The 27,895-nt window shown below is 36.5% G+C and overlaps 1 protein-coding gene across 1 annotated transcript in view; it reads left to right on the forward strand.

Moving 5' to 3' along the window:
- STARD9 (StAR related lipid transfer domain containing 9) overlaps window positions 1-27,895 on the forward strand; it is a gene marked incomplete at both ends in the record, with an annotated part of 96,079 nt that overhangs the window by 7,792 nt on the left and 60,392 nt on the right. Inside the window, 2 exons of the mRNA XM_079536652.1 lie at window positions 2,403-2,472; window positions 5,059-5,175. Coding sequence (XP_079392778.1) covers window positions 2,403-2,472; window positions 5,059-5,175 — 187 coding nt within the window. The remainder of the gene's footprint in view (window positions 1-2,402; window positions 2,473-5,058; window positions 5,176-27,895) is intronic.

Consider the following 27,895-nt stretch of genomic DNA (forward strand, 5'->3'; position numbering starts at 1 on the left):
ATTTTGCTGAAGCTTTTTGGGAAGGTGCAGGCCTGTCCACAAAATGATCTTTTTGCAGCACTGCATGAGGAAAATGTTGTTTGTACAAAGTAACTTAGAAGAGAGCATTTCCCAAGCACAGCACGATTTATTCAAAAAGGAAGAGAATGGATGATAGGGAGGCTGAATGTTTAGATCACTGTGATTTCTGAATAGTGGGAGTCAAACGTATCACAAGAGAAATGAATCTTGGGGATGATTTTTTTTGATACAAGTAATACAGCTTTCATACTGGTAGAGCAGAGCACCCATTCAGTGAGGATGAAATATTGTTTTATTACTCGAATACAAACTGTAATACATGTATATAACCTGTGTGAACATACATGATTTTTGCTGCAAGAGCTTCTTGTAGTGTTTGGAATTTGGAATTAAGGCAGAACATCTGCAACACCTGTAAATGTGCTAAATGTGCTTTGTTTGTTGGACTTTAGATATTAAACTGGGCTTCCTTTCCTAATGTTCTCTGTTTTGTACCTAAGCGAAGTGTGAAATAAACACATACTTACAGGGAGGCTGAACAAATAGTTTTTAGGACTGGAAACAGGTATAAGTCCAGCTTTGTTTTATGTTGGATATTAGGAAGAATTTCTTCTCCAAATGAGTGCAGTTCTAGTGGGAACGGGCTGCTCAGGAGCTGGTGTGGTCACCATCCCCGGAGGCCTTTAAGGGAATGGGTAGATGTATTATTTAGGAACATTATTCAGCAGTATTGGTGGTAGATGACCTGTTGGACTAGATGATTTTAGAGACCTTTACCAATCTTTGCCAACCTTAATGATTCTATTTAGAAAAAACTCAGTTCTCTTTCTTTCAGCTGTAAGCTGTTGCAAAAGCAGCTCTGTTCCACCACTGCATACCCATGAACTTTTTCTTGCTTTGGCTTTTGCAGTTGTGTGTGTTTTCTGATCACAGCTGATCTGAGTCATTGTGTGGGGGTGTGATTGCTAGATCAGACACACATGCACACACAAAAAAAGAAATGAGAACACATGTGAGGTATTGGTCAGGAGAACACAAATTGTCCCTTTGTAACAGCCATCAGCTGAGATAAGTATGCTGTGAATCTACATCCAGAGCAGATTAGTTTTATTTCTATCTGCTGCTAGCTTTCTAGTGAGTCTTGAACAAAGCTACTCAGCTGCTGTGTAGTGAAGAATCATCGTTACCCTGTGCTAGACTGTGGTGTGGTAATTTGATTTTCTCGTTTCTGTTGTACTGTAATTGAAAGTATTTAAATGCGAGCATTTTAACTTTATATTTGATAATAATTTTTATACCTTTAACGTCTTGTATTTGGAATTTCTTTATGTTAGATCTCTAGTAATGACTTTAGTCTATGAGTATATTGGTGATGAGAACCATATAAATACACGTTTGTAGAGTTTGTATGGCAACTGTGGCCTGAAGGCAGTGAGTTTCTCATAATTAGTGCTGGTGGGACTGAAGGTGCTGGCTGTTGTTGAAGTTTTCTTATATATTCTGTGAGAATACCCTGACTTTTAAAGTTACTGCAAGTTACTAGAATTATTCCATGCATGAGCACCTGTTTCAGGAAGGTGTTTCTAATTGTTTTTAAACTTCATCTGGAACAGTTCAGCAACTATAGAAGATGAGGTTAAATATTTAAAAGTAAACCTAGGGTGGTCTTTTATTTGGATTTTCCACTTACTTAGAATTGGAAATTTGGTGTATATTTTTTCAGTTGAGATTTGAACAAAGCTACTCAACTGACAAAAAGGCAGGCTGCCAATGAAAGCAGAAATTGCCTTAGGAAGTAATTACATGCTGTACAAATGTAAAGAAATCTGTTAAAACAGAGATTTGGAGTCACAAATGAATGGTGGTCAATTAGATTTCAGTTTTCTAACCCTCATTTTGTCTTATCTGCCTTAAAACTAAACTGATGATGCCAAAGCAGGTGATTACCAAGTGATTTTATGCAAATAATGTATAGGAGTGCATGGTGCTTTGCAACTGTGGAGCAATCAGTCTGATCACATTTCAGGACAGGCTTGTTTTGCTAAAAATAACTTTCTTGAGGACTACAATAAAATCTTTGGATTCTGTGGTAAAAACTAGATGATAGTACCTGACAACACTTGTGTTTCGTGGGTCTGTGACTTGGATTCTTACTGCACAAAACAATGCCAGTCTACAAGGGCTCCGCTGCTTCAGAGTAACAATGCAGTGTGTTTTTAAAGTGAAATTACGTTCCCTTTAGGAATAAAATGTTTTATGAAGTGTTTTATGTCTCTTTAAAATTCTTGAAAGGAAATGCAAATTTCTAGAGTTTATGAATTTGAAATGCATCTTTGTGTCTTCGTATTTCAAATGAATTTTTGAATGTGTTTTGATTCCAGAGAGAGTGCGGAAGGAGGAAGAGTGATTGTGGAAGTTGACGACAAAGTGACAACAGTTAGAAATGTAAAGGTATGCCTTTTCTTTTCTTATGCTTCTCCTTTAAGGATCCTGATGTGATGCTTTGCTGCATTTGTTTGGCTACTGGACATTTTGAAAGGAATACTAAGGGATACATTTAAACTAGCATAGTTCTAGAAAATTTATCTTTGTGCTTTGGCTGTGGGCCATTATTCAAAGCTGTTGGTAATTTGTTTATGATTTTGTGCTTATCTTACTGTTACCAACATCTGGATGATTTCTTTCCCTGTTTCTCTCCTCCTCTCCTATTTGTACGTAGAATGTGACTGGCTTACATGAAATGGAGCAAATTGTGTTCAGCTACACTTCAGGCCTTAGTAAAAGGCCAAGAGCTATTAGAGGAAAATTAATGTGTCTGACTTCCTCTGAGAGCTCTAGTGTCTACATACATAGGAATCAACCCTCTGTTTTAGACTCTTAAATGACTTAAAACTGCTGCGTGCCTTAACTAAACTAATGGAATGAAAACCAAGTAATTTTGCGTAGTCAAACTTCTGTCTGCTTGAAAAGCAAATAAACTGTGGAATTACCGAGGTAAAGGTAGGGATTCTAAGAGATGGATGTGTTTCTTTATAGCTATGAGGAACCCAGTTATTCTAGCTGGTTGGCTGAAGAGAAATATTTCATGAGGTTTTGAAGAGAAAGACAGGGAAAAATAAAATGGATGGTTTTTGAGGTTGTTTGTTGTTTTTTTTTTTACCTTTTTCTGTTTTAACTTTTAGGTAAGGACTGTGGGTGTTCTTTTTTTAAAGACAGAAGGGGAAAAAAGTTTGCTGTATGGAATGTCTCATGGATGTAAATTGTTGCAAATTATCTTTGTATTGCATTTCTTTACTGGAGCTGGTGTTGATGTGCTGATGTTTCCAGGGTTTGCTTAGTTCAGTCAGCAGAAGTGCCATTGTTCTGGCTGTTCTGGTCAGGTGTGAATGACTTTGCAAGGCTGTATTTACAGAGCCCAAAATTCACTATTCCCTTGAACAATTTTTCCCAATTCTTTGCACGTGTAATAAAGCTCTCCAAGAGGCAGTTGCTTTCCAGCTGCAATTTAATTTTCTTGGGGAGGGCTTTGGTTACCGTGGCGATGCTGCAGCATCCCCACCCCCACCAGCTGGGACTGACTGCAGGCAGGTGGAGGCCCACAGCTGGGTAAGTGGGTCCAGCTGAGCCGTGTGACACAACAAACTTTAAATTCTAGTTCTTAAAAGAGTATCTGTGGCTTCTGTGGGGCACTGGGAAGTCAAAGCAGGCTCTGTAGCTGGGTTATTTGGGGTGCAAGAGCTGACTTGTGAATGTTTTCTCTCCTGATGTTTCATAATTGGTGAGTTTTTTTTAATGCATGAACTAAATTTAGACTGCTTACTGCAGTGCACAAACTAGTACTTATACACTAATGTTTGCATTGCATGTGAAGTGCATTTGCTTTGTAGTTAAAAACTAAAGAAAACCTTGAAAATTAGAAAGGATGCCAAGGTTTACAAGGTACAGATTTTCTTCTGTCAGGCAGGAGTACATCTTGAGGTGAAGGGATTTGGGTTTTTTGTTTGGTTCTTTTACTTTTCATTTTTAAAGTTGTGATAGCTTGTGGTATTCCTGTCTTTCTGTTGCTGTAGAAAATTTAAGTAAATAAAAGATTACTTAATAAAAAGATCTCTGAATCAAAGCATGGTGAGAATGATCAGCAGGCTCATTAAGGTGTGAAGTCTAGGTGAAGGAAATTTTGATTCTACAGGTATTATGTTGAATCAAGTGCAGCCAAGTGAGATTTTAAATACGCATAACCTGTCAAATCAAAGATAACTGGACATTACTTCTAACACTTTATTTTGCTGTTTCTTGGCTTAAAGAAACAAGAACAACAACAAAAAACACCACAAAACCCTCAGATGAGCCTATAGATTCATTTTCCTTGTAGATTTACAGTTGATGTTAGTCTTCAGCATTTCATGCCATTAATTCAGTAATCTGACAGACAGTATAGTCAGTCCCTGGTTTGTGGTGACATCAGTGAAGAATTTTGTTTAGATATGAATAATGAATTTTCTACTTATATTATTGCACATGCTAAGGTTATGATAAAGTTATTGATTAATTGACTGGCTGCATTTGTAGCATGCAGTCACAGCAAAAGATCTATTAGCTTGTCAACATGACAAAGGGGAAAAGGGAGAATAGACTTGGATTTTTAAATAGAGTGAGAAAATGTGTTTTGTTTAGCGCTGCTTGTGTCTCATTTCTGTGATGCAGTTCTGTATCATTTATCAGTTTCACTGAGAAGTATAAAAAGGATTATACGGCTTCTCTTTATACAGATGTTGTGGAGACTCACAATTGTCAATTGTATTTAAGCTGAAGAACCTAATTTATAGAAAACATACCCTTCAGAAAAAATTTCTCAGCAGGTTTGTCATGGACACCCCTGCCTCCTCGCTCTGTGAATCAAAGGAAAATGAACAAAAAGAATTAACTGTTGTTCCTTTTCCACAATGTAGATCCTAGGTAAAATTCCTGTTAGTTCTAAAATGCTTGCTTTTTATTCTGCTTTGGAGTGAAGTCTGACTTTTTTCCTTCTGTTGTCAGGTTGACAGTAGGATTGATGGCACTTGGGACTCAAGAGAAAAGACTGTGGCCTTCAGCTTTGACTACTGCTACTGGTCAGTTGATCCCGAAGATCCAAAGTATGCATCTCAGGAAATGGTAAGTAATGCTATTCTTCGTGTTTGTTTCCACTGTTTTGTCCTTTCCTATTCATATCTACAGAACGAGATTATGAAGCTAGATAAGAAAATTTTGTCTATCTACCCCCATCTTTTCCTTACATTGGTTGTAATGCTATAGTACACAATCTGCAATATCCTTGTTTGTAAACAAATTTTTACTTTCATTAGCTGCCAGCTTTGATAAAAATCATTTATTGTGATGACCTTAGGATGCTAGCTCAGTTGCTCAGGGATCAGATTCTAGTATAAGAAAGCTATAAAATTAAAAGAAAATCTTCAAAGTGATTTGAATTAAGTAATCACGTATTTAAACCATGGTATTAAATTTTATTTGTAGTGTGTTGTTTTGAGCACCTTTTCTTGCTCAACCATTAGGAATTCTATAACTGAGTGGGGCTTGATAGATTAAGATTTCAGTATTGAGATATGTTAAGATTTGCTTGTTCATTTTTTAAAAAAATGCTGTGTTATTAAATCTACTATAAGCGTCATGCATGGTAAAGCTGTTTAAAGATAAATGATACGCATACAGGGAAATATATGTCAGCATTACAATGAGATTTTGCAGCTCTTCTGTCTTCAGAATTGTTTCTTCTTTCCTTTTCTTGTCAGTACAGTTGTTCCCAATATTCTAAACTATGTAATTTTGTTATTTTTCCTTCAGCTTTTCACAGAAAGTGTCACTAAAGACTGAACTAGTTCTGTGAATTTCTTATTTCTGGTGACAATGAACACAGGACTGTTTCAATAGAGTATTTGGAAAAACTATCAGATTTGGTAGTTATCAGAATGATCGGTCAAATTCCTAACTTTGCCAGATTTCCTGCTTGGTGCTGTAGTGTGGAAGAGATTTTAGGAATTCAGGAAGTGTGCATGTAGTGTTTAAAAAAGGAAATCTTCTCTCTAAAGTACACAGTAGAAGATAAACTTCCACTTTAGGGATTACAAATGACAAATCTTTAAGTGTTGAACTGTTTTTTGTTGTTGTTTCCATATTCCCCCCCCTCTCCACCCTCCCCAAATATTTTCTTACTTGCATGTTTGGATGTTGTCGTCTTTGTAAGTTTCTCTCATAATATAAGTGTTGCCACTTAAAGCTCTTGACAATACAGCTATGTTTCTAGCTGGAATGATTTAGCAAATGGGATGTTGATAAATACAATCTGTCAAGTCAGTTTTCTCTCCACTCAGTACAAAAAGAGATCACAACTGCTGAGTGGGAAACAAATATTGGATAGAAAGTGGAATTTTTGTTGTTATAAAATACAAATGCAACTCAGAAAGGATGTAAAATTGAATAAGCAGGTATTTAAAAAGCTTTGTGTTGTCATACAACGCACTTTTATCCAATAAAAATACTGAAGGGGAAATACAAATTCACTGGCCATAGAAAATTAAGCAAATGAGCAGTAGTTGTCTTACTTGTGACATAGCTGTTGAATGCACCTGCTGCTGGCCGAAAGGATATCCAGCGCTGCCTCATGTAACTGTTGAGTTACTGATCCTTGGAAAGACCTATTTTGAGTGTTAGGAAGTGTTTGAAGATACACTGTTGCTTTGAGGAAGGCCTAGAGTCATGAGTGAGTTTCTTGGCTGTTTATCTAAAGTTGTCTTGGTGAATTTAGGATGACATAATGTCATTTAGAAAAGGACTGATGGAGTACTGCAATCTTACTGTGCTTTTCTGCATTTATCTTGCCCTCTTACACTATATGAATGAAGCTTATTGTATTAATTCCGTATTTTGCATCAGTGCTTCAATGCTGAGTTCAAAGTTTCTAAGCTTCCTTACAGCAATGGCAGCCAAAGGAGATTCAGTAATGTTTTCATCCGATAAAAGCTTTCTTTCATGAGCTGACCTTGGATTAGTTTTTCCTTGAGGATACCCTGCCAACTGTTATTATACGTGGTGGGTGTATCAGTTGAGGATGAAAAACAGGTTGAAGTATGTGCCTTCAGGTTCATTTTTGTGGAGAACTGTCTGATATTGAAGTGTCCTTTTCTTGTCCTCTGGACTGACGTATAAAAATAAAGTTGTGGCAGTTTATTTGTTCTATTGTCACAGTCTGTAACAACTGCAGTAGATGGGCTGCAAATCATAGTTAAAAATATGATTTTTAAAGATACAAGTCTGCTTCTCTGATTGCTTCTAGTTTCATCTGAATGTTAACGTTATTGATTTCGGATTCTGGTTTCTTGCATTTCTGAATATGACCAAACAAACTGTATTTTATTCCCTGTGTATTTTGATCATATACTTTACACACTTAAGCCAGATTTCAGTCACATCTGTAAATGTTTTCAAATGCTGTAACAAGATGTTCAAATCCATATTAAAAAAATAAAGCTTTCTCTACTGCCTGTGTTCCACTTATGTTTGCCAAAATGTAGATACATGTTGTCCATTTTATTTCTTCTAATGTGTTCATATTAATGTTTCTTTACTTGATTAGGAGGATGGGAATAAGGTTAATTTTCCAGTGTAGTCTGGGGAGAGCAGACCTTGTAATACAGTGGAATGAACAGGAACTTAAATGAATTAGTAATGCCCATGTGACAGACTGTATGCCTTTGTTTTTAATCTTTTTTTAGAGACTCTGCAACTTGCAGTCCTTTTCACTTCAACAAGTTAAACCAGAGTCATAAATACAAATTATTTTTAGGAAATGTTATTGTCTATGTGTTTCTTTGAGACTGAATTTTAAAAGTAATTCTTACTTTAGATGATATGCATGTTTTCCTGAGTAGTATTACATAAAGATGGTAAGCCTTCTCATATCTGAAAAGAGAAAAGACTTATTTATTTTAAAATAAAAAGAAACCTGTTTTTGATTACTGAAAAGGTATCTATTTCTCAAACATCAACAGTGATGTTTTAGAGACAACCTATTGGATAGTAGTTGTTTTCAGGAGATTTCAGGTGCAAGTGGACGTCTTTGAAAACTGTACTCTCATTCAAAATGTTTGAGAAACCAGACATGAGTCAGGGGTCTGTTTTCCTTGTTTCACCACAGTTTGGAGAGAAATATGAATCTACTATGCTTCTAATGATGTGCTAAATCCTTCAGTGCACAGTAAAGTAAATCTGATGCTTGGGATACAGTGTCATAAAGTTGTGTGGAAGCAGCGAAAGGACAGGAAGGTGTAAGAATAAACTGAGCACAGGAACAGAGTGTTGAATGGAATAAGCAGCAAAAGAAAACTGAAAGATTTTACGCATGAGTGCAAAAGGTCATGCATGGTTTTTTCTGATCTTACTTCTGCAATGTATTACATTCATTTTCTGTGGTTATTAACCATGGAATAGTTACTCCAAACCTTCACTGTGCAGGTGTTGGCTTTTTTGGTCATTGTTTCCTTTATTCTCCCTTCAACAGCAAGTAAATATGAAAAGAGCTGAGAAGCTGTAATATTTCTGTCTGTGTTCCTTCTCCTGCCTTTTTGAGATGAACTGTTCCTTTTTCTCTTTGCCTTTATGCCATAAGAACTAGTTTGGTTTCACAATGGAAAGGTGGTGGATGTCTGCACCTGGGCTTCTCTGTTTGCATCTGATGAAGTGCTGTTTCACAGTGTCTCGCTGCATTCCAGTACTGAGCTTTTTTGGAAGGTGAATGTGGCACTGTACAAACCCACTTTAGTGGAGAAGATATCTGTAAGAGTTTTTCTTCCTTCCCACTTATTCCACAGGTGTCTTGGGGAAGTTTAGGATTGTTTTCCAAAGGAAATTCATTTCTCAGGCAATTGTGTAATTATGGGATTATCCTTTAGTAGTGATTCATGACATACTTCTATTTAGCAATAAAAAGTGCTGCAAGCCTGTAAGATAGGAATATTGTTTAATAATAATATTGTAGTTATATTTGATATTGTAGTGATATTTGATTAGGATTATAATTTTCAACCTAATAGGCAGATTCAGACTTGCTGATTCAGTGTGGTGGCTGAATATCAGAGCATGTAGGTGCTTTGAAACCTCTGTAGTTATCCCACAAACGAACATCTAAATGTATACTCATCTGAACTTAATAGTGCAAAGACTTAAACAAAATCTAGAGAATATTCGTGCACAACTATAGAAACCCATACAAGCATTGAGTATTCTTGTGGTTGGTTGTTATAACTTCAGTTCTCGGCTTCCCTCCAGCCATCCTACCCATCCGGTTATTGTGTATCTGCAGTAATTGTGGTGGGCAGACTGAGCAACAGGATGTAAAAGCAGGTATTTACACACAGCAGTTGCCATAGATAATTCATGTAGTAATCTGTTCCTTTTGATAAGAGGAATACATTGCATGACTAATAGAGCATGACTGGTAGTGATGGTCAAATCCAGAAAAGTGTTTAAGTGCCTGCCTTGCTTGGATTTCAGTGGGATCCAAATCTCTGACTGGGAACACTTTTCATAGATCTGAAGTTTAAGCTATGTGCCTTAGTTACCAACTAAACAGAGATTTATAATACAAGGAATTCAATGGCATACCTTTGCTTCTTGCACACTTCATTACAGATGCCATTTTATGAGACTGCCCCTCTGTTGTCATCTGTTGCATGGCAACAAAACGTGATGGGATATTGGGGGGGAAGGTTCAACCCCTACTGCCGTACCACCAACATCTGTCTCTGACATGATGGGCCAACATAATAAAATAGGAGGCATGACTTTTGCAACAGCCCTCATACAGTTACTGAGGAAAAAGCAGTGATGTTATTTAAAAAAAAAAAAAAAAAAAAAAAAAAAAAAAAAAAAAGTCGTATTGCAAATATCAATAACTGCTCCAAAGTTCTTGACCTTGTTTTCTCCCCCTCTCCTCTTGTAAGCAGTGGCTTACTGTTATAACTGTGAATTACTGATATAGTTGTAAGCTGAAAAGAGTAACTCATTCACTTTTGTGTTGTTTATTTCTGAACTTGATGTATCAAGTAATAGGGGATCTCTCTGCTTGCCTGTCCAATGCACATGTATGCTAGGAAGAACTCCCAACCAGACATATCTTTAGTTTCACTGTGCGATGATTTCTATCACTATTTACAAATATTTTCATTATAATTATATTTTCATTAGGAAGATTGGGTTTTAATCTGTGCTGTAAGTACAGAAATGGAGGCTGCTAAGGGCAGCTTCTCTAACTGAACACACATGATGTGTGAAGACGGATTTTTCCATTTCTTATTTGTATTTAAAGTGTCATAATTGTTTTCACATTTGGCTTCCCATTGTATTTGTGTGTGGCTGCGTTTTCTTTTTTTCTTAATACTGGTTTCAGCTAAGGAATGTAGCTGTAGAAAGGGGTGAAAGGGCAAATGATTTTCTTATCTGTGTCAGAATGTAACTCAAAAGCAACCAGAAGATGAAACTGATATGTTTGTTTTAATATGCAGCATCCTCAGTGCAGTATTCTGTTTCTTGGCTTGTTAAGAATGGGAGGAGGCAGGAATGTTTGGTTTTTCCCTGTTAGTTGAAAAAGCTTTAAAAGGTTATACAAGAGCATTGTTTGGAACCAAAACATTACAACATACTTTCCAGATCTTGATGAGATACACTGACTGTACTTGCAGCTTGGTAGTTTGTGTAATGCAAGAACTCAGATTGAGGAGCCTTTCTGTTTTCAGATGAGTCTGTGGCATTTGCATGCCTCCATGTGTTCCTTGTGATATTCCAGTTGTTAGTTGCACATCTGTTCCCTGATATATGCGCTTTATTACATTAAAATTCTTTAGAATTAAGTGCTGACTCTTATATTTCTGTAATCCTTCAATTTGTTCTCTTTTCATCTTTTCCCCCATCCCCCTTCCTACTTGTAATGCTGGGGTGAGGTGGAGGCAGCAGTGGGTGTAAGAGGCATTTTCATATGAATTATTTGAAAAGCAGTAAACATTCCATCTGCAACTTTTTTTTCTCCAACCCAGAATGAGATAGAAGTGGAAAGGAGAATGTACTGTAAGAAAAAGGCTTTTTGTGATTGTGATGAAGGCAGGGAAACCACTGTCAGTGCAGGTTATTATGTATCTTCAACGAGCAGCACAGCTGCTCTGTTCAGTTCACGATCAGATGAAGTAATTCTTCCTTGCTATGACCAGGATTTCTTTGCTCTGCAGAAAACTGATGTGGTATTCATAGCTGATATTCGTAAACTTCAAGGCAGGCATTACTGGAAGACAAAAATTGAATGGATTTTCAATTTACCACAGATAACATTGAATTTTTTCTTTGTCTTTCATATACGTTACCTATTTAGATTTAAATAAATAAGGCATTCAGTTAATTGCAAGAAGTAACTATGTTGCATGGGCATGCATATGCAGCTATATTTTAATACAGCTGTATTTGAAAGGAGAGGGAAGTACTAAATATTAAAAAAAAAAAAAACAAAAAAAAAACACAAAAACAAACAAACAAAACCAACCTGTTTCAAACAATGAAATTCAACTTTACCCAGATGTTAGATGTGTTAGTACTTATACCCACTCACTCATTTTTCCTTATAGGCATGGAATACATGGTGCACTTCATTTGCAATAGGCAAGCTATATAATTCACCAAACAATATCAGAAGGAACAGTAACTATATTCAGCAGCCTAGAAAAAGAATAGTAAATTCTTTGTGTTACCAGGTGCTGTGCATCTTGCACCACCGCAGCTGGCAGTTCTTCCATATTCACTGTGATTTCTACGTGTCTTGCAAATGAAGGCAAAAACTTGTACTGATGACCTGCAAGCTATCTGAAGTTGCTTGTCAGCATATTGTTATTTATAAAGGATTTTTTCTTTCTATATAGATGTGATGTTTCTCTTTGCAGTCCCTGAGATGTGTTTTTCAGACCTAAAAGGTTTTTATGTTGATCTGTCACATAGGATGGGGCACGTACTTCTTAGGCTAGGCTGCCTCTTCTCTCCAAGAAAATCCACCAGGAGCACTTTAACACACACAGTATTGATGATGCAGCACAGGAATACAAAGATTTGTTGTGTGTGTGAAAGAGAGGCGTGTCTCAAAGTCCAGAATGGAAAACGCTTGGAATAACATTAGAGCAGGTGTTAACATTAAAGTTAATAGCTGTAATTTCAGTTGTGATTCAGCACCATGGGAAAATAATCTATTTAAGGAAGGGCCAGTTCAGATGGTCCATTTCTAAACATTATTCTGCAGCTATTTCACATGACAGTGATATAGCCTGGCAAGATGTACTTCAAAATATATTCCTCAGCCTAAGGTACTGAAACATCATCATCCATGCTTCAGCTAACCGTGTTCTGACTTTAAAACACAGAGGTTATGCTTTTAAACAGTGAGAATTTATTCAGAATAGTATGTGAATCTGGGGAGAAGGAAATCTAAACTAGCATTCAGAATTTTGACTTTTTTATGTTTTAAGGCTGTAGTTAATGTTTCTACACTGAATTATTTTTATTCATTTTAATTCTTATGCAATTTAGGAACATTGCTAAGAAAATTTGTTTTAGCAGAAAAAGCACAACTGAACAGCGATGTTAATTTGCTTTTCACAAGTGAGCTCTCAAGGGCATACTTTCTGCTGATTAAAAACAAAGCTGAATTGGGAGTCAATGTGCAGGTGCTCAGATCCAGCCAAAAGGATGATTCGTTTGGTTTGTCTTCAAGGAGGCACACTTATCTCTCTGAGACATATCTTAATTAATCGGGAAGTGTAAAAAATTAACCCCTAGCAAAGAAAAATAGAGCAAACACAAATTAAAAAACAAAAAAGAGAGAAAGGAAAAGGCTGGTTTTTATTATAATGGAACAGTTGCTATTTATACCCAACACTTTAATAAACAGTCATACAGGATTGTTTACAGGCACCACATCATTTAATTTTTTAAGCGTTAGCTATTTATGCTTGCAAGTCCAATCTCCTGGCTGGAACATGTCAGAAACGTGGCACGTTTTCAGGAGTAAACAAAATGGCTGTGTTGATCACGATCACAGCTGCTGCATAAATGTATCTCACTATTCAGTGCTAGCTTAAGCCTGCCCAATAAAATCTTTCATAAGCCAGCTGCTTGTTAAAAACAAAAAGCTCCCAAACCTGTCCCAGTCTCCCTCTAAAAGTCTATCAGCCCTCCGATCTGGTGCTTACACAACCCTCAGACCAGTTTGTTCTTAGAGATTTGGTTAAAGCTCTGCTAATTTTCCCGTAGCTTTGGTTGCCAAAGGACTAATCTAACTGTGAAGTCATTCACGCAACATTACTAACAGATTGCTGAAAAAACACTGCTCTTCATTTCGGAATGGAAACAGCGGAAATGTAATTTTTTCATGCATGGAAGAAAAACTGTGGCAGGCACTTAAACACAAGAGAATTGAAATTGTGAACGTTCATCTCCAAGTAAGGAAGAACAACCAACCAACAGCTTATCTATATAACAGATTAAATAATAATTAAAAAAAAAAAAATCAGTATGATGGGTTTTTTTTGGTTGTTGTTTGTTTTTAGAAAATAAAAATCCTTCCACATAACCATGTGCTAGCAAGTGAATTCAGAAGGCTTTTGCGTTCACATGCAAGACGTCTGGAAATCACAATGGTTAGAGAAAAACTGATGGGTTCACTGCAAGATGAATGACAACTGGCAATGCCAAGAACTTGCTACTTTTTTCTGAGATTGTGTGTTCTTACTGATCTTTCCATTATTGTTTAGTGAATTATTCTGCTTGCCTGTTGGAAAGGGTGCACTCTGTATATCTAGTGTCTGTCAGGAAAACTGAGTGTAAGTGCTAACAGCATTTGCTTTGAAGAGACATCTTATCTTGTGTTAGTTTATGTTAAGTGTTCTGTTCTGGTAGCAGCAAATGGATTTGAGTAACTGCTGATATACTTAGAAATAGATAATTCTGAGGGAGGGCTAGAACCAAGATGTTGAAAGCTTCATCGATAATACTGTGTTAGTCTCTTTGTGAAGGAATGAGGTCTCCTAATGGAGTTGAAAAGCCGAAGACCAAGGAAAAATTATCTACCCAGCTGAGCAATGATTCCCAGTCTTTTGAAGTAGCCACATCATTTCAGAGCTGTTCATGACGTAGACTGCTGGACTTGCTTTGCTGTGTGACCAACAAGTCTGACCTCAGCACTTTGGAGTATGATCAGGAGGTTTTCCTTTGGTAGCGCCCTAGAAACACGTCGCTTCAGTTTCTCTCTGAAATGCTAGAAAACATACCTTCAGCTGTGGACATTGTGCTCCACATGATTTTTCTTGCCTCCTGTGGGCCTTGGTCTTCTGTAGTCCCTCTCATGAACCCTCTCTAGGACCCTTCTCTGTGTAGGTAATGCCATTTCCAAAGGTGACATTGGGGTTATCCTGCACCAGACATGTCAGCTGTGATGTCCTCAGTTATACTGCTGTGAAGTCATTTTCTTTGTCTGTCTATCTTGTTTTGATGCTCTTAGTTGCATTTCTTTTTCTTAATGACTGAAGATAACGGCCAGAGTAGTTCATGAGTGGCTGATATTTTTTTTCTTTATTGCTGCATTTTACAACTTCTTTGCTGATACAGTGAAAGTTCCACATCAAAATGTGTGTTTCTGACTTTGCTGACTTTTTCAGTAGCTAAACAGAATGTAGGACCTTCTTGCTTTTATCCTTTTTCGTGTGTGTTTTTACAACCAAGAGCTGTTTAAAAGCTGCTTTGAAATAGAAAAATAAAAAATAGTGGTGATATCATTGTTAGAGTCCAGAGGGACAGTCAACATGAATTTGTCATTGGAGCATTGATGTTTTGCTTGTATTGCAAAGCTTTTGTTATTAAGCACTCTCTGTGCTTAAGCAGCTTTTGTTGTTTTTAACTTAAACTACAATTCAGCAGAAACCTGTTACTGCCTTAAAGACATTTTTTGGTCTGAAATCTCAGAAATTTTGAAGGGTGGTAGAAACTTGCTTCCAGCTCCTCATGTTGTTCTCCTTTGCCTCATTCCTATTACTTGATATTACTTGGTACAGCACACTTTTATTCTCTCTCATTCAACTGCATGTAATTTGCATAATTGTATTGCTCACTACAGTATGCAGAATATAACCTTTTTCTACTCCATCTATTATCAGTGTAAGTGGCTTTCTACAACTGAATGTAACTGTCACTATGGAGAGCAAATGAGATCACAAGGTCGTGTTTAACTCCTCATTTTATTAACATAGAGTTGATGCACTTTTATTCATAGCACCTTTACAAGTAAACTAACCAGTTCAGATGAATGTCAGGGAATATTCACTAAGCCCCACAGCTTGATCACCTACATTACTGCATCACTGAAGCAGTTCCTGCTCCTGTTTGGGCTGGGATAGCCAGCACTTCTCATTATAGCTTCTGGGCACAGCAGAGGAACTGGCAGGGCCACGTCTATTCCCAACCAGAACTCTGTGGCCATTTACACTGGCGCTGCAGCTGACCACTCCTTGCGGGGTAGGAAATAGTCAACAGTACGTGTGCAGCTGTGGTGGGAAGTGAAGAATTCTGCTCCCAGGAGAGGGATTAGATCTTGAGATTCGGTTATGGGGGCTGGAATTTTTTACGTGCTATTTATTACCTCTGCTTAATGGTGCGTACAAAGCACCAAGAACCTTTTTTTGTGATGCTGTCTGTTATGTCTGGCAGTGTGTGTGTGCACTGTGACGTCCTGAGGTTTTGGTACACTTAGGACTAGTTCTGAATAGCGCAGTGCTGAAGCTACTTCTTTCACCTTCTGCTATACACTGTAGTTTCTTTCATACATGTATCCACTAATTCAGGCACTTGACTCATGATGGATCTTCTGCCACATTGCGGAGCATGGGAACGTGTTCTTCACCACATCCATGTTGTGTCAGACATCCCTGAAATTTTCTATAATGTTTTATATCTTCATTCTACGTCGTTCTATTCTTCTGCTTGATTGTTTTTGGGTTTTTTTTTTGCTGCACAGATAGAGATGTACTTCTCATTCCTCTTGCCTAGGGGGAAGTGGGAATAGGAGTCAGAAAAGAGAGATGAAACAAGAATAGGACCTAATTAACAGATTTGAGGTAGTAACTGCAGCTATTTTAAATACATTTTTAAACATTTAAGAAACATTAATAAGACCTACAAGGTTAGGCAAGACACAGGCAATTTGTCACTTGAAGGAAAGATAATGTTCCTTTTTTTAAATTATTTTATTCTTTTAAGACCTAGCCATAAGAAAACATTACTAAATTCAGACTGCATGCTAAGTCCTTGCAACTATTTCCATGATGGTTGCAGCTTGCAAGTAATGTGCATAACCTTTTCTGAGAACAAAAAAAGATGCTGATATAGTTGAGAGCAGAATTGAGCCCCCTTCTGCTTTTCATCCCAGAAGCAGACATAAGTTGTAAGTTGCTTCTGATGTAAAAGGCAGTTACTGTCCACCCAGAAGCTTTTTGTACTTTACAGACTTATTTCACTTACTGTAGAGAGAGTATCAGCTAGTTTTTCTTACCATTTGCAGTGCAGGTATCTACAGATTATCTACCGTATAACGTTATTAATGAGGCAGCATGAGATATGGGCATGAAGAAATAACCCATGTAAGAACTGAAGTGTATTCTTGTTAAGTTCAAAATGATATAGACTTGTCAATTATCTATGCTACGCTTCCTAAACAACAATTTAATAACTCCATAGTCCATTTGTATTCCAATACAGTTTTTCTCTTGGCTTTTAAATCATATATACCTGTATTATTAATTTGTTGGGATTACATATGCAATATACTTGAACTTAAGATAGCAATTTGGGAGTAATTAAGCATGTTGGAAATAATGAACTGGTTAATGTTGCTTAGAACAGCAACACATTAATGACATTTGAAAATATTTAGCCATAATTTCACTGTTCTGTTGTTACATACCTGAGAACTAAATTATCTTCTGTTAAGGATACTTTTTAAAAATGTACAAAAGGAGCTGGAGGGGGAAATTATTTGATAAAGGAAATCTGGAGGAAACAACAATATGCACTGAATGGTATGAAAGAAAGGTAAACTTTTAAAAATCCTTTTCTAGTCAGGCTTTTACTGATCAGGCAGTTGAGGAACTAGTAAAAATGACATGTTGCAAGTGAAATACCCTGATTTGTACAGAATACTACTTGTTTGTGCAGCTTTGATCAGACCTTGCAGCTATCTCCTAAAACAGACAGAATTTGTAGATGCTAGGATTGTTTTTGAGGAGAGCAAACAATGTAGATGTGGGATGCAAGAAACACACTGTGTATCTACTGTAAGTCATTGTACTGAAAAAAGATAAGCATGAAATTATCATCTGAACTAGCACAGTTATGTGAAAATCACCCATAAACTTCAGCACACCGTCACTATATTTTCTATATTTATATCTCAACATAAAAATATTGCACCAACATGTTGGAAAGCAAATACAGAATGATGGAGAGTTACTTAAAACCTCATGTGAATACATGAAAGTCTTGTTGTTCAATCCTTTTAAAGTCATTCTTTTGAACATCCAGTTATTTCATGCCCATTTCATGTCTTTTTAATGTGGTTCTTAACACAAGGTTTTAATTTGTAAGGAAATAAAATCTAATGCATCCTCAACTTGGGAAATCTCTAATAAAATTTCTAATGAGATTTCTGATGAAATCTCTACCTTCTGTCTCATTTTAAAATTAAAAAAAAAAAAAAAAAAAAAAAAAAAAAAAAAAAAAAAACCAACCACCCCCACCTTAATTCATCATGGGTAAAAATATTCTGTTTCACTTAGACAATCAAGTGCAGTCCTGAATAGTTTTATGGATTTTTTTTTTCCTTTCATTCTTAGTAAGTATTATGTATTACAGTGAAACTCTAGTATTATCTTCAAAGGAAGTGGCTTGACATAATATGGAGAATTCCTTTTTTACATTCTTCCAGAGTGTCCTTACTCGTCTTCATAATACCAAAATTTGGATTATCACTGGGCTTGCAATGACACAGAAATATGCATCTATAATTAAGACTGAAGAATTTCCTGGTTTATATGCCTGTTTGTTCTCTAATCTTTACCAGATCTGCATGGTTTTGTATTTGAAAATATATGGCAGTGTTACTGCTTTGTGAAAGTACTGAGGAGATTGGTTTTGTAGATATTTTCTTACTGCTTTTTGCTTTCTGTCTATTTAGCGATGTGTAATAGCAAGTGTTTGTGATCTCTTGTGGTGATCCATTTTGAGGTGGTTGGGATACGAAGTGTTTGGGTAAGAGAAGGGCTGTATAAAATAATGGAAACATCCAGTAATTTCTGTCAGCAAGGGAGCAAATATAGAAGGAACTGATAGACCTTGCAGCCTTTTGAGTGTGGCGTTTCTAATTAGGTGAGCTGTGATTGCTCATTGCACCTTTGGCCATTAATGTGCTGCCCCTCAGTACTTGCAAACTGGAAATGCCCAGGGGCATCTAACCTGGCAGAAGAGTGGAATTAACAATTTCCTCAACCACTAGTGCTGGCAAACTTTATTGTAAATATATTGCTGAGAATGAAATGCCAAGAGCCCTTTCCCTGAACTCAGAGCGACCTTATATTGGCTCCTGTTGTTTGGATTCTCCCGGAAACTACTAAAACCATTTAAATTTAGAAAGTATCTTGTATGAGTTCAAAACACTTTTTAAAATAGTTGTGGCGAGTATCATAGACTGCATTCCAGCATTCTTTTCTTTCTTTCTTTCTATGTATTTTTTTTAGATCATGTTTTTTAAGGAAAAAGAAGTGAAAATTTAACACTGCAACAATTTTTGAAAAGCTAAACCAAAGTCAGGAAATCTTCCTGGGGATCTGACTGCTGCTTCTGAATCTTGTCAGTAAACATTGAAGTGATCAGTTTTCATACAAGTCTGTATACTTTTCCATCATGTCCTTTTTATAGGAAGAGGTGTAGCTCTCTGAGCAGCCAGGCAGATGTATAGGCAGTTCCATTGCTGAAAAGGGCTTTACTCTAGGTAGGCAACATGTCTGCTTGTCCCAGTACCTGTGAGAACAGTGGAGCGGATCCCTCCATTGTGAACCATGTTTTATGAAGATAGCTGGCTCTTCTGTTGTGCCTGGACTGAAACCTGCAGATTTGCAAGTAGGGATGATGATGGGATATGCATTCCTCAACCTGTTCTTTTGGCAATATGCCCTGCACGTATTCAGAAAAGTGGCCGAGCTTTCCTATCAGAAAGCATGTCATTTTAAGTCTGTCATCACGTATATTTGGAAATCCTTTATTCCCAGGAAACAAGCAACAAGAGAGAAGAAAAAACCCTCTAATGACTAAAACAGATTTAGTCTCAAGTCTAATGCCTAAAACTATCAGAAATGCAGTAATCTACATTTTTTTTTCTTTATGTGAAAGACAAAACTAGATGTGACTGCTGTGTAGCACAAATCAGTGTCTTTTGAACCTTCTCATCTCTACTATAAGGGAGCAATAATTTAAAGGGAAATAAGATTATTGCAAGAAATCCGAAGCTCATTTATACATATGCTGCTACTAAATGCAGTCCACTAAAAAGTGGAGAATTTGTAATAGCTGCATTTGATTATATTTTTTATGTTGTGAATTTGGAGAGTGAAAATAGTTTAAAAATGAAACTGTGTTCAAGTAATTTTCAGTGCTGTGTTTTTTGAGCTTTTAGAAGTCTTTGGGGAATATTTCTTTGAGTCCAGTTTCAGTGTAACATTTAAAAAGTGATCATTCCAGCTTTTCACTTTTATGAGTTTTAGGGTTTTATTAACTTATGTTATTTACATGGAGAAAACTTAGGATATACTATATTAAAACAACTTCTGTATCTCCTTCAACCAGCCATTGTAGTTGTACTCATGTAAACTGGCATTGGAGATGCAGTTGAGGCCAAGTACTGGTGAGCCCCATGAGCATTTATTTTTGCAAGGTTCACCTATCCAGTGATTTCTCTCCACAATGATGTCTGATGTTGTATGAAAGTGGAGAAACTAGCTTATTTCTAAGAAAGTGTATTTTATAGACTTAAGGTTTGTTTTCCAGTGCAGTGATTTTAAGAGCTAATGATCAAATAACAAAAGTAGCAACTTGAATTAGCTGATGCACAAACGAGAATACCCATTTCCAGCTGAAGGGGGTGAAGGGGAGAGGCAGAAATATTATCTTGATAACGTCATTGCACTGTATTCAAGTATTTCAGTAGATGGTTAGCCCTTACCGAATTACTGAAAAATTTGGATCGCTGCTCCTCTTTCCCCTCCTTGTAATAAAATCAAGGAACAATCTTTTTTCCATCTTCCATCCTCTCTTAAAAAATTAATGGGCTGTTATTGTTAGAAACAGCTGAGAATTGATACTTGTCTCTGCTGTCTTAAACAATAAAACTTAGTCATTTTTGTTGTTTTGCTTTACTTTCCTTTCACATGGAATTGCAGACATCCGCTAATGACCTGGGATCCCAGCCAAGAGCAGGCCATGGTGGGAGAAATGTGGGATATTCATAACTTCATTATCTGTTACTTATTCCTTACTCTTTCCATTGCAAAAGAGAGTTGGTTTTGTGTTTTGTTGTTGTTTTGTTGTTGTTTTGTTTTTTTTTAATTTTGAACCTGAACAGCTCTCTGTTTGTTTTGCTTATTTAAAGGTGACATCATTAAAACTGCTTTTTTATTATTTTTATTTTTTAATCACAACACTTAAATAGTTGATTCACGTGATTTTTCTGCTTCTAAGGCAGTAGAGGACATGAAGTCACATCTGGGCCAGGGGATTGGAATAGATAAAATGTTTACTGGGTCTTGGTGGAGTGAAGCAGCCTGATTGTAAAGGGCTCACTGCTCTTCCTGCTGTGACATTATCCCTTAGAAAAGCTGAAGTTTTCCCTGTGATTCTTTTCTTGGGTTTTCTGGCCCAGAGTTCACTCAGGAAATATCTTTCACTGTGTTTCAGTGGAGAAGCACAGAGCAGAGGCAAATCCTGCTCCTCAACTCAGCCAAAGGTGCACATGTGCCCACAACAGCACTCAGACCTCCACATCCCCTACTGCTCACACAGTGCAACAAAGGCTGTTGCACACCTGCTTAGTAAGCTGTTTGTTGCAGCTTGTGCATGGGCTATCTGTCTATTTGTAAATTTCTCCTCCCTCCTCTAAAAGTTGCAGAAATTTTAAAGAACTAGGTAATAGAGTGATGCTATGGAATAGCCACTCCCTTGCACAGGGCGGGCTTAACCAAAAATCCTGTGTGTTTTTTTTATTGTGTCTCATCTGTTGGTGCGTAATTTTGTTCTTAATGCATCAGTTTGACCTTTTAAAAAAATTTTATTTATTTTAACATCACTATTGTCATTTATTGCAACAGTATCCAGGAAGATTTAATTACTTGTCCTTCATCCTCTTGTCAAACAAGGAGCTTCCTGTAGCTGGCTTGTAGGCAGGAGGTATTCCTGAAGTCTAGACAGGAGATCCAGAATTACTCAGCTTTTCAGACTTTTCCTTTGATATGCATGAGAACTTGAATATGCCCTGTTAACTATATCTTTAAGGACTATACTAAATAAATGGAACAGTGCTCTTGGAAAAACAGACTACCTGTAACAATTCTATTTTACAGTGCATCTGCAGGGAAAGAACTCAAGCTAGGCTTCTGTCAGTTGATCCCTAGTTATAGTTCAGAAACAGAAAGCACCCCTACAAGATGAGTAGTGCTTTTCCTTTAGTTACTCTTGATACCTCATAACCATTAGCTTTTGGGGGTAGAGGGAAAAATGGGAGGACATCTACAATGTGTCTCTCTGACAAATATCTGTTGTTAGCAAGCCTAGCGTCTGCTTTGCGTTTCACTAAACTAAATGGAAAGGGATTCGTTCAGTCCTTAATGGGTAGGAATTCACCTATGCTGATTCAAAGGCTGGATGCAGCAGCAGAATTCAATTCATGTATGGCATAAAATGAAGTGTGTAAATCTTGATTTCTGGCTTCATTAATGAAAACATAAGTTTTCTAGGTAGAGAGGTTTATCACCACAACTGTATCTGAACTAAGCTGAGTCAGATATTGGTGAGTTTCACACACTGGTTTGTGGATTGTACAGCTGTTGTGTTCAGATTGTGACTGCTCTTTCATCTAGTGATAGCATGATAAGAATCCCCACTGGGCAGGAAAGGAGGGTTCTGTGATGAATGTGGTTCTGCACAGATAGATGAAAATAGCAGGTGGTGCTTTTGTGATGGCTATCTCGTCTTTCAGATTGATCTTTACAATAAAACACCAGCAATTTTTATATATATATATTTTTTAATTTTTAAAAGCATGGAGTTGTGTCCTTATTGATGGAGCACTTTTAAAAATTTGTCACAGCATCTATAAATTAGATGAATGTGGAAAGCATAGGGGTATTTCTCTCTCAAAACAAAATCATTTTTTGATAAACAAATGAGGTATATTTTCATGATTGTGTATTTTGGTGATAAAACAGCAGAAATACAAAGTGACTGTTCAGCCTCGTTGGCTGAACTATCTCATTCTTCCACTCTCTACCCAGAAGGATAGCATGTTTATTTGCCATGTAAGATGCTAGGAAAAAGTCGCAGACAACAGTTCCACCCACATACTTTAACCAAGCTTGACTTACAGTATGTTAACAGCACGAATGTATGTACATTATGATGCACACGATAAATAGCATTTGCACTGGAAAAAATGACAGCTGATAGATGAACAAAGATGTGATTGTTGTCCTTCCCAGGGGGAATTAAAGCACAAAGGGATTTAAGAGCACGCAGGAAGCTTGTTGGCAGAGCCCACAGCCAATCTCTCCCAAGCTGTGGTGCAAATGCTCCTGCCACAGGCCAAGCAGCTTGAGCTGGAGGGAAGCCTGCTCTTTCACTCAGTTTCCTGTTCGACTGGGAAAAGAAACTGAAAAGACTGGATAGAGGGAAGGGAGAGGAGTAATCGGAGCTGTGGAGCTGTGGCCTCTTAACAAGAAGAGAGAAGAAATGTTCCCAAACTAATGGACCAGTGCTTGGTTTTTGTTGTTTTTTATTTCCCTCTTCTATTTGGTTTGAATGGGATAATGTTGCTGAAGTAATCCTAATGTCACAGTAGAGGGTTCTGTGCAGTTGATCCGCATAATGCGCTTCCCTTTGCTTGTGTTTTCTGTCTGTGTACAGAAAGCCCCTCAGTTGACATTTCTTTAATATTCTTTAAGAGAAAACACGTGCAGAAAAGCCTTGCAGTAGTGGAGTAAAAGCCAACATTTGTTTTCAGATATTCCTTCCTTCCTTGAATCCTCTTTCTGCCTTTTTTATTTAAATTGATCTTCGGGGTTTTGAGAAAATTTTAGGACAAAAGCTCCCATTGTTTTGGCAGGAAATGTTTACTTCTGAATAATTTTATTCTGTGAAATAATTTTTTAAACACAAGCCTTGGATGCTACATATCAGATGTAGCAATTTAATTAAAACAGAATTTAGTTATAATTTGGGCATTTACTGCTATAGGTGGGCCAAATTCTGTAGGGAATCGTGCTATATGAGATACTGCATATTGGCTCCTTATTATGGAGGCGGTGGCAAATGGATACTGCAGGACTGAGCCTCTTGTGTTTTATTTTGTTCATGCGGTTGCCTAAACTATCCTCACTTACTGGTTGAGAGCAATTTTGTCTATATAGTAAATAATGGCACATTTTATTTTAAGTAAATCCATTTTGTGTCTGGGTCAGCTACAATTGTCGTGCTGATGTCCTGAAGCTTTCTACCTACTCACGAGGCATCTTTTTAATTGTTGGTTTGCATGTCAAATCTTTAGTGGGAATGAAGTGGTTGAGTCTTTCCAGCACATATAAATTCAACTGTTTATTCTATTGCCAGGAGCAGCTTTTGGCCATATTTGTTCTATATAAGTTCAGTCCCTTCCTCTTTCATTAAAGTAGCGGTATTTTAAAAGGCTATTTTTAAATTGTGCTGTGCAAGAAGAGAACTTTTTTTTGGTTTTCATTTGTTAAGTGATGGAAATTCGTGTTGTTGTTCTGTGTTTGGGCTAATGTTTTACGGTACAAGCAGTTTTCTTTTAGCAAGTTTTTTGTTCACATTGATGTTTGTGGACTAGGACTGTAGTAAGTGGTGATTTTATTTATTCAAAACCCCATTATAAAAAATACCTTTTTTTGTCTGTTTGTTTTCCTTGACCATATTCCCTTGAAATTTCTGAAGTTTTCAAGATCTGTTCAGGTTCCTAATGATAATAGAAAATATTGACCATTTCAGACACATGCAAATCAGGAAATGGATGCTATAGCACTCACATATGAAAACAATTCTGTTATCCTGCTGATCCCAAATGGTGCAGCTCACACTCCTCCACTTCCACCTCCTTCCACTTCAGCTCTGGTCAGAATTTGTCCCAGCCCAACGTCAAAACCAAATGCAAGCATTGTTTACCAGAAAGTACTTAGAGTTAAAAATGCACAAAAGTGATATATCGGTATTTTTTTTCCTTAAATTTGCAAGCTCAACATCGTGTGCTGTCCCTGTAGGTTTACTGGATTTTTTCCATCTCTCTGAGACTTGGCATACATTTCATTTTCCCAAAGTATTCAACCCTCAAGCATAACAGACAATTTACTGTAGTGTTAAACAACTCTTTTTTTGTTTCCTTCTGAGGTTCAGTCTCTGATTGAGCTAAGAAAGGACAGTTTTGTACTTCTGGAATTCATATATTACCAAAACTTTATTCCTGTTAGAATGTACTCATTATCTTTGAAATTAAAGCATTTATTAATTAGAAAGGACATTATCACATAGTAGAGATGCCATTTTAAAGTGCCATTCATACGTATTGGCTTTAATCAAATGTCCTACTTATAGGTTATTAACTCAATGAAAAGTCAAAGATATTCGTTGTTAACTGTGGCTGGTGCTGAGTATTCACTAGGATTATTTTGAATCGTGTGCATTAAAGAAGAGTTTAATAATCTCCAGCTGTTTGTCAGGATCAAAAGAAAATCTGAGAGCCAGCATGCTTCTGTCTTAATTTGTGTGTGATACTATTGGTATGATAGTAATGTAGAGGTCAAAGAAAAGAAAAATATTAGTATATAGAGGCTACATAATAAACCCTACCAGTTGGGATAAATAGAATATGGTAAAAAATTTTGTTATGAAGTTCAACATACTGTTTTGAAAAAAAGTGAACGCTAAAACCAAAAAGCTTCATTCTTTTAACATCCAAGCAAAGATTTCAATGTAAGGTAACAAAGTCCCAAACCAACATTGTTAATTATAAATGTCTTACACTTATGGTGTCTGTTTAGAGGTGCTCCTTGCCTTATTTTGTCTCTTCTTGGCATTAGCACCAGAAGTATGTCTGTCCATTCCAGAAGAAATTATCGTCATATGTCTGGTATGCGTATTTATGCATACATGTGCAAGTCTCATGATAAAATTCAATATACTCAGGCTAATAAAAGAGTATTTTTTTTTCAATATCTTGAAAACTATTTAAGAAAGAAGTAGAAAAGCTACTATAAATTTTGACTCTGAAGCCAACGAAAGAGATAGTTGAGAAGTCTTTGCACAGAGGTTTGTTATATTTTTACCTGAATGATAGAAGTATTTGCCTCACTGGCGTAAACCTGTAAATATAAACTTGTTTAAGAAAAAAAAAAAAAAAAGTTTAAATAGTCTCTTTTCTAGTATGAATGAGCTATGACTAACACTGTGATTTTTCAGAAATCAAGTTCTGTGATTTTTTATCTGAGTTAGGAATAAGTTTTAAAGCTTTGATTGGTGCCTAAGAGTTGAAAGTGTTTTACTTTAATAGGTATTCTGGTCTTGATTTTACACGATCCTCTGTACTATATATATGTACTATATAACTGATGTAACTATGTACATATAACTATATAACTATGTACTATAGTACATAGTTATATGTACGTATAACTATGTACTATATAACTGATCCTCTGTGGTTTCTTAGGGGCAGGAGTCTTACTGCAATCTGTCTGTGCTTCTGGCTTACAGTAAATCTGTTAATGTAAGATTTCACAAGTGTACTTGCTCTGCAAATAGTTTATCTCTCTGAAAAATGTATTGTGTTTTCGAACAGTATTGAAATAGATTTCAAATTACTTCAGTGATTTGTTCTTATTTTGAAGTGATTCAAATCTGCTGTAAAACAGTTTCAATCCCAAATAAGTGCATATTGCAACAACTTGGACAGCATTTTGGTATTTCTGAGCTGTTTGATTAGAACACAGCTTAGTTTTAGACCAAGCCTTCCCCTTTCTCCCATTTGTAGTAAAAGTTCTATCCTGAGGACTAATTCACATGATTTTAGATTTACTAGGTTGGAACTGAAAACTGCCCACTTCAGAATAAGCATGCCAGCAAAATACCTTGGATGAGAACAGTTGTCTTAATATACCCTCTTAACTTCTTCAGAAAGACATGTTTTTTTCCCACTATTAGCACAGTTGGATGGTAATAAGTTTGTTCCATAAATCACCATGGGATATGTACCAGTTACAGCTGGGTGAGTACAGAAACGAGGCATATCAAAGCCATTAAAGGCTTTGCTGAAAGAAACATTCTTGTGTGGAACAAACTAAACACTTCCAATCACGTAGAGCAGCCACACATGGAAGACTCAGAATTTTTGGCCAAATGGAATACACTCTGCAGGAAGCTAAGTGCAGCTCATGTTTCTTGACAAACCTGATGTTCTTGGAGTTTCATTTTAGAAGAAAGAATTGAGAGAATCTTAGAAGAATTTTTTTTTTTTTTTTCTTATGAACAACAGAAAACACAATTTTGTTCATTATATAATGAAATATGTTAGTACACATGTCCAGAGAGCTTAATTGTCATGCATTTTGTATGACATACAGCTGTTCATGCTGATGGAACTTGGACTAATGCCTCTGATATTAGCACAGAAAAAGCTTTAATTTCAATTACTTCTCTTATTTTTAAACATGTTATGAATTCATTGCTATGCTTTGCTTTTCCTTTTTTTTTTTTTTTTTCAGCACTACACTGAAGCTAAGAGGTTTTCTGACTGATTTGTGACTTGTCAAGTAGATGGATTGTAATTTATCTTCACAGAATGAGGGAGGGTAACTTATCAGAACAAATACAGAACAGTTCAAAACAGCTTTTAATAGGATTTCAATAAATACTTTTTGAAATTCTAATTCATTATCATAATAGGGTTGAAACTCACTGTTTTCTGAACTGCCAGGTTTGATTGTAGTAAAATATCCTCTTTTGAGACCTAATTCAAATACTGATTTGAAACATTTGAATTGCAGCATGAGTAGCCCTGTGTAATTAATGGAGAGTAAGCACAATTGAGCTTAGTTTAACTGGGACTTCTTTCAAGAAGTTCACTCTGGATTGAGAGATACAGAGCAGCATAATTTGAACACTTAGAACTTTCATAGCATTTCAAGACAAGATCACAAGTACTTTTATGAGCAGTGAGAACACCCCACAATTTTCTACTGACACATTACCCGTAGGAGTATTGGACCATAAAATTCTTAAGTGGATTGCACAATGTCATACAAGAGTGTGAACAACAGAACTACAGTTCTTCCAGGATTCTAGCTTCGTGCAGATGTTATTGCTCATGTTGCTATCAGAAAGGTGCATTAGCTTCTGAAGATTGTGTTGTTATAACTGGATCAATTAATAACTCCTGAAAATCTTCTATGAATCTGCAGAAAGAAAGGCAGTTCTTACT

Source organism: Tetrao urogallus, assembly GCF_951394365.1.
Source record: "Tetrao urogallus genome assembly, chromosome: 6".
Lineage (NCBI taxonomy): Eukaryota > Metazoa > Chordata > Aves > Galliformes > Phasianidae > Tetrao > Tetrao urogallus.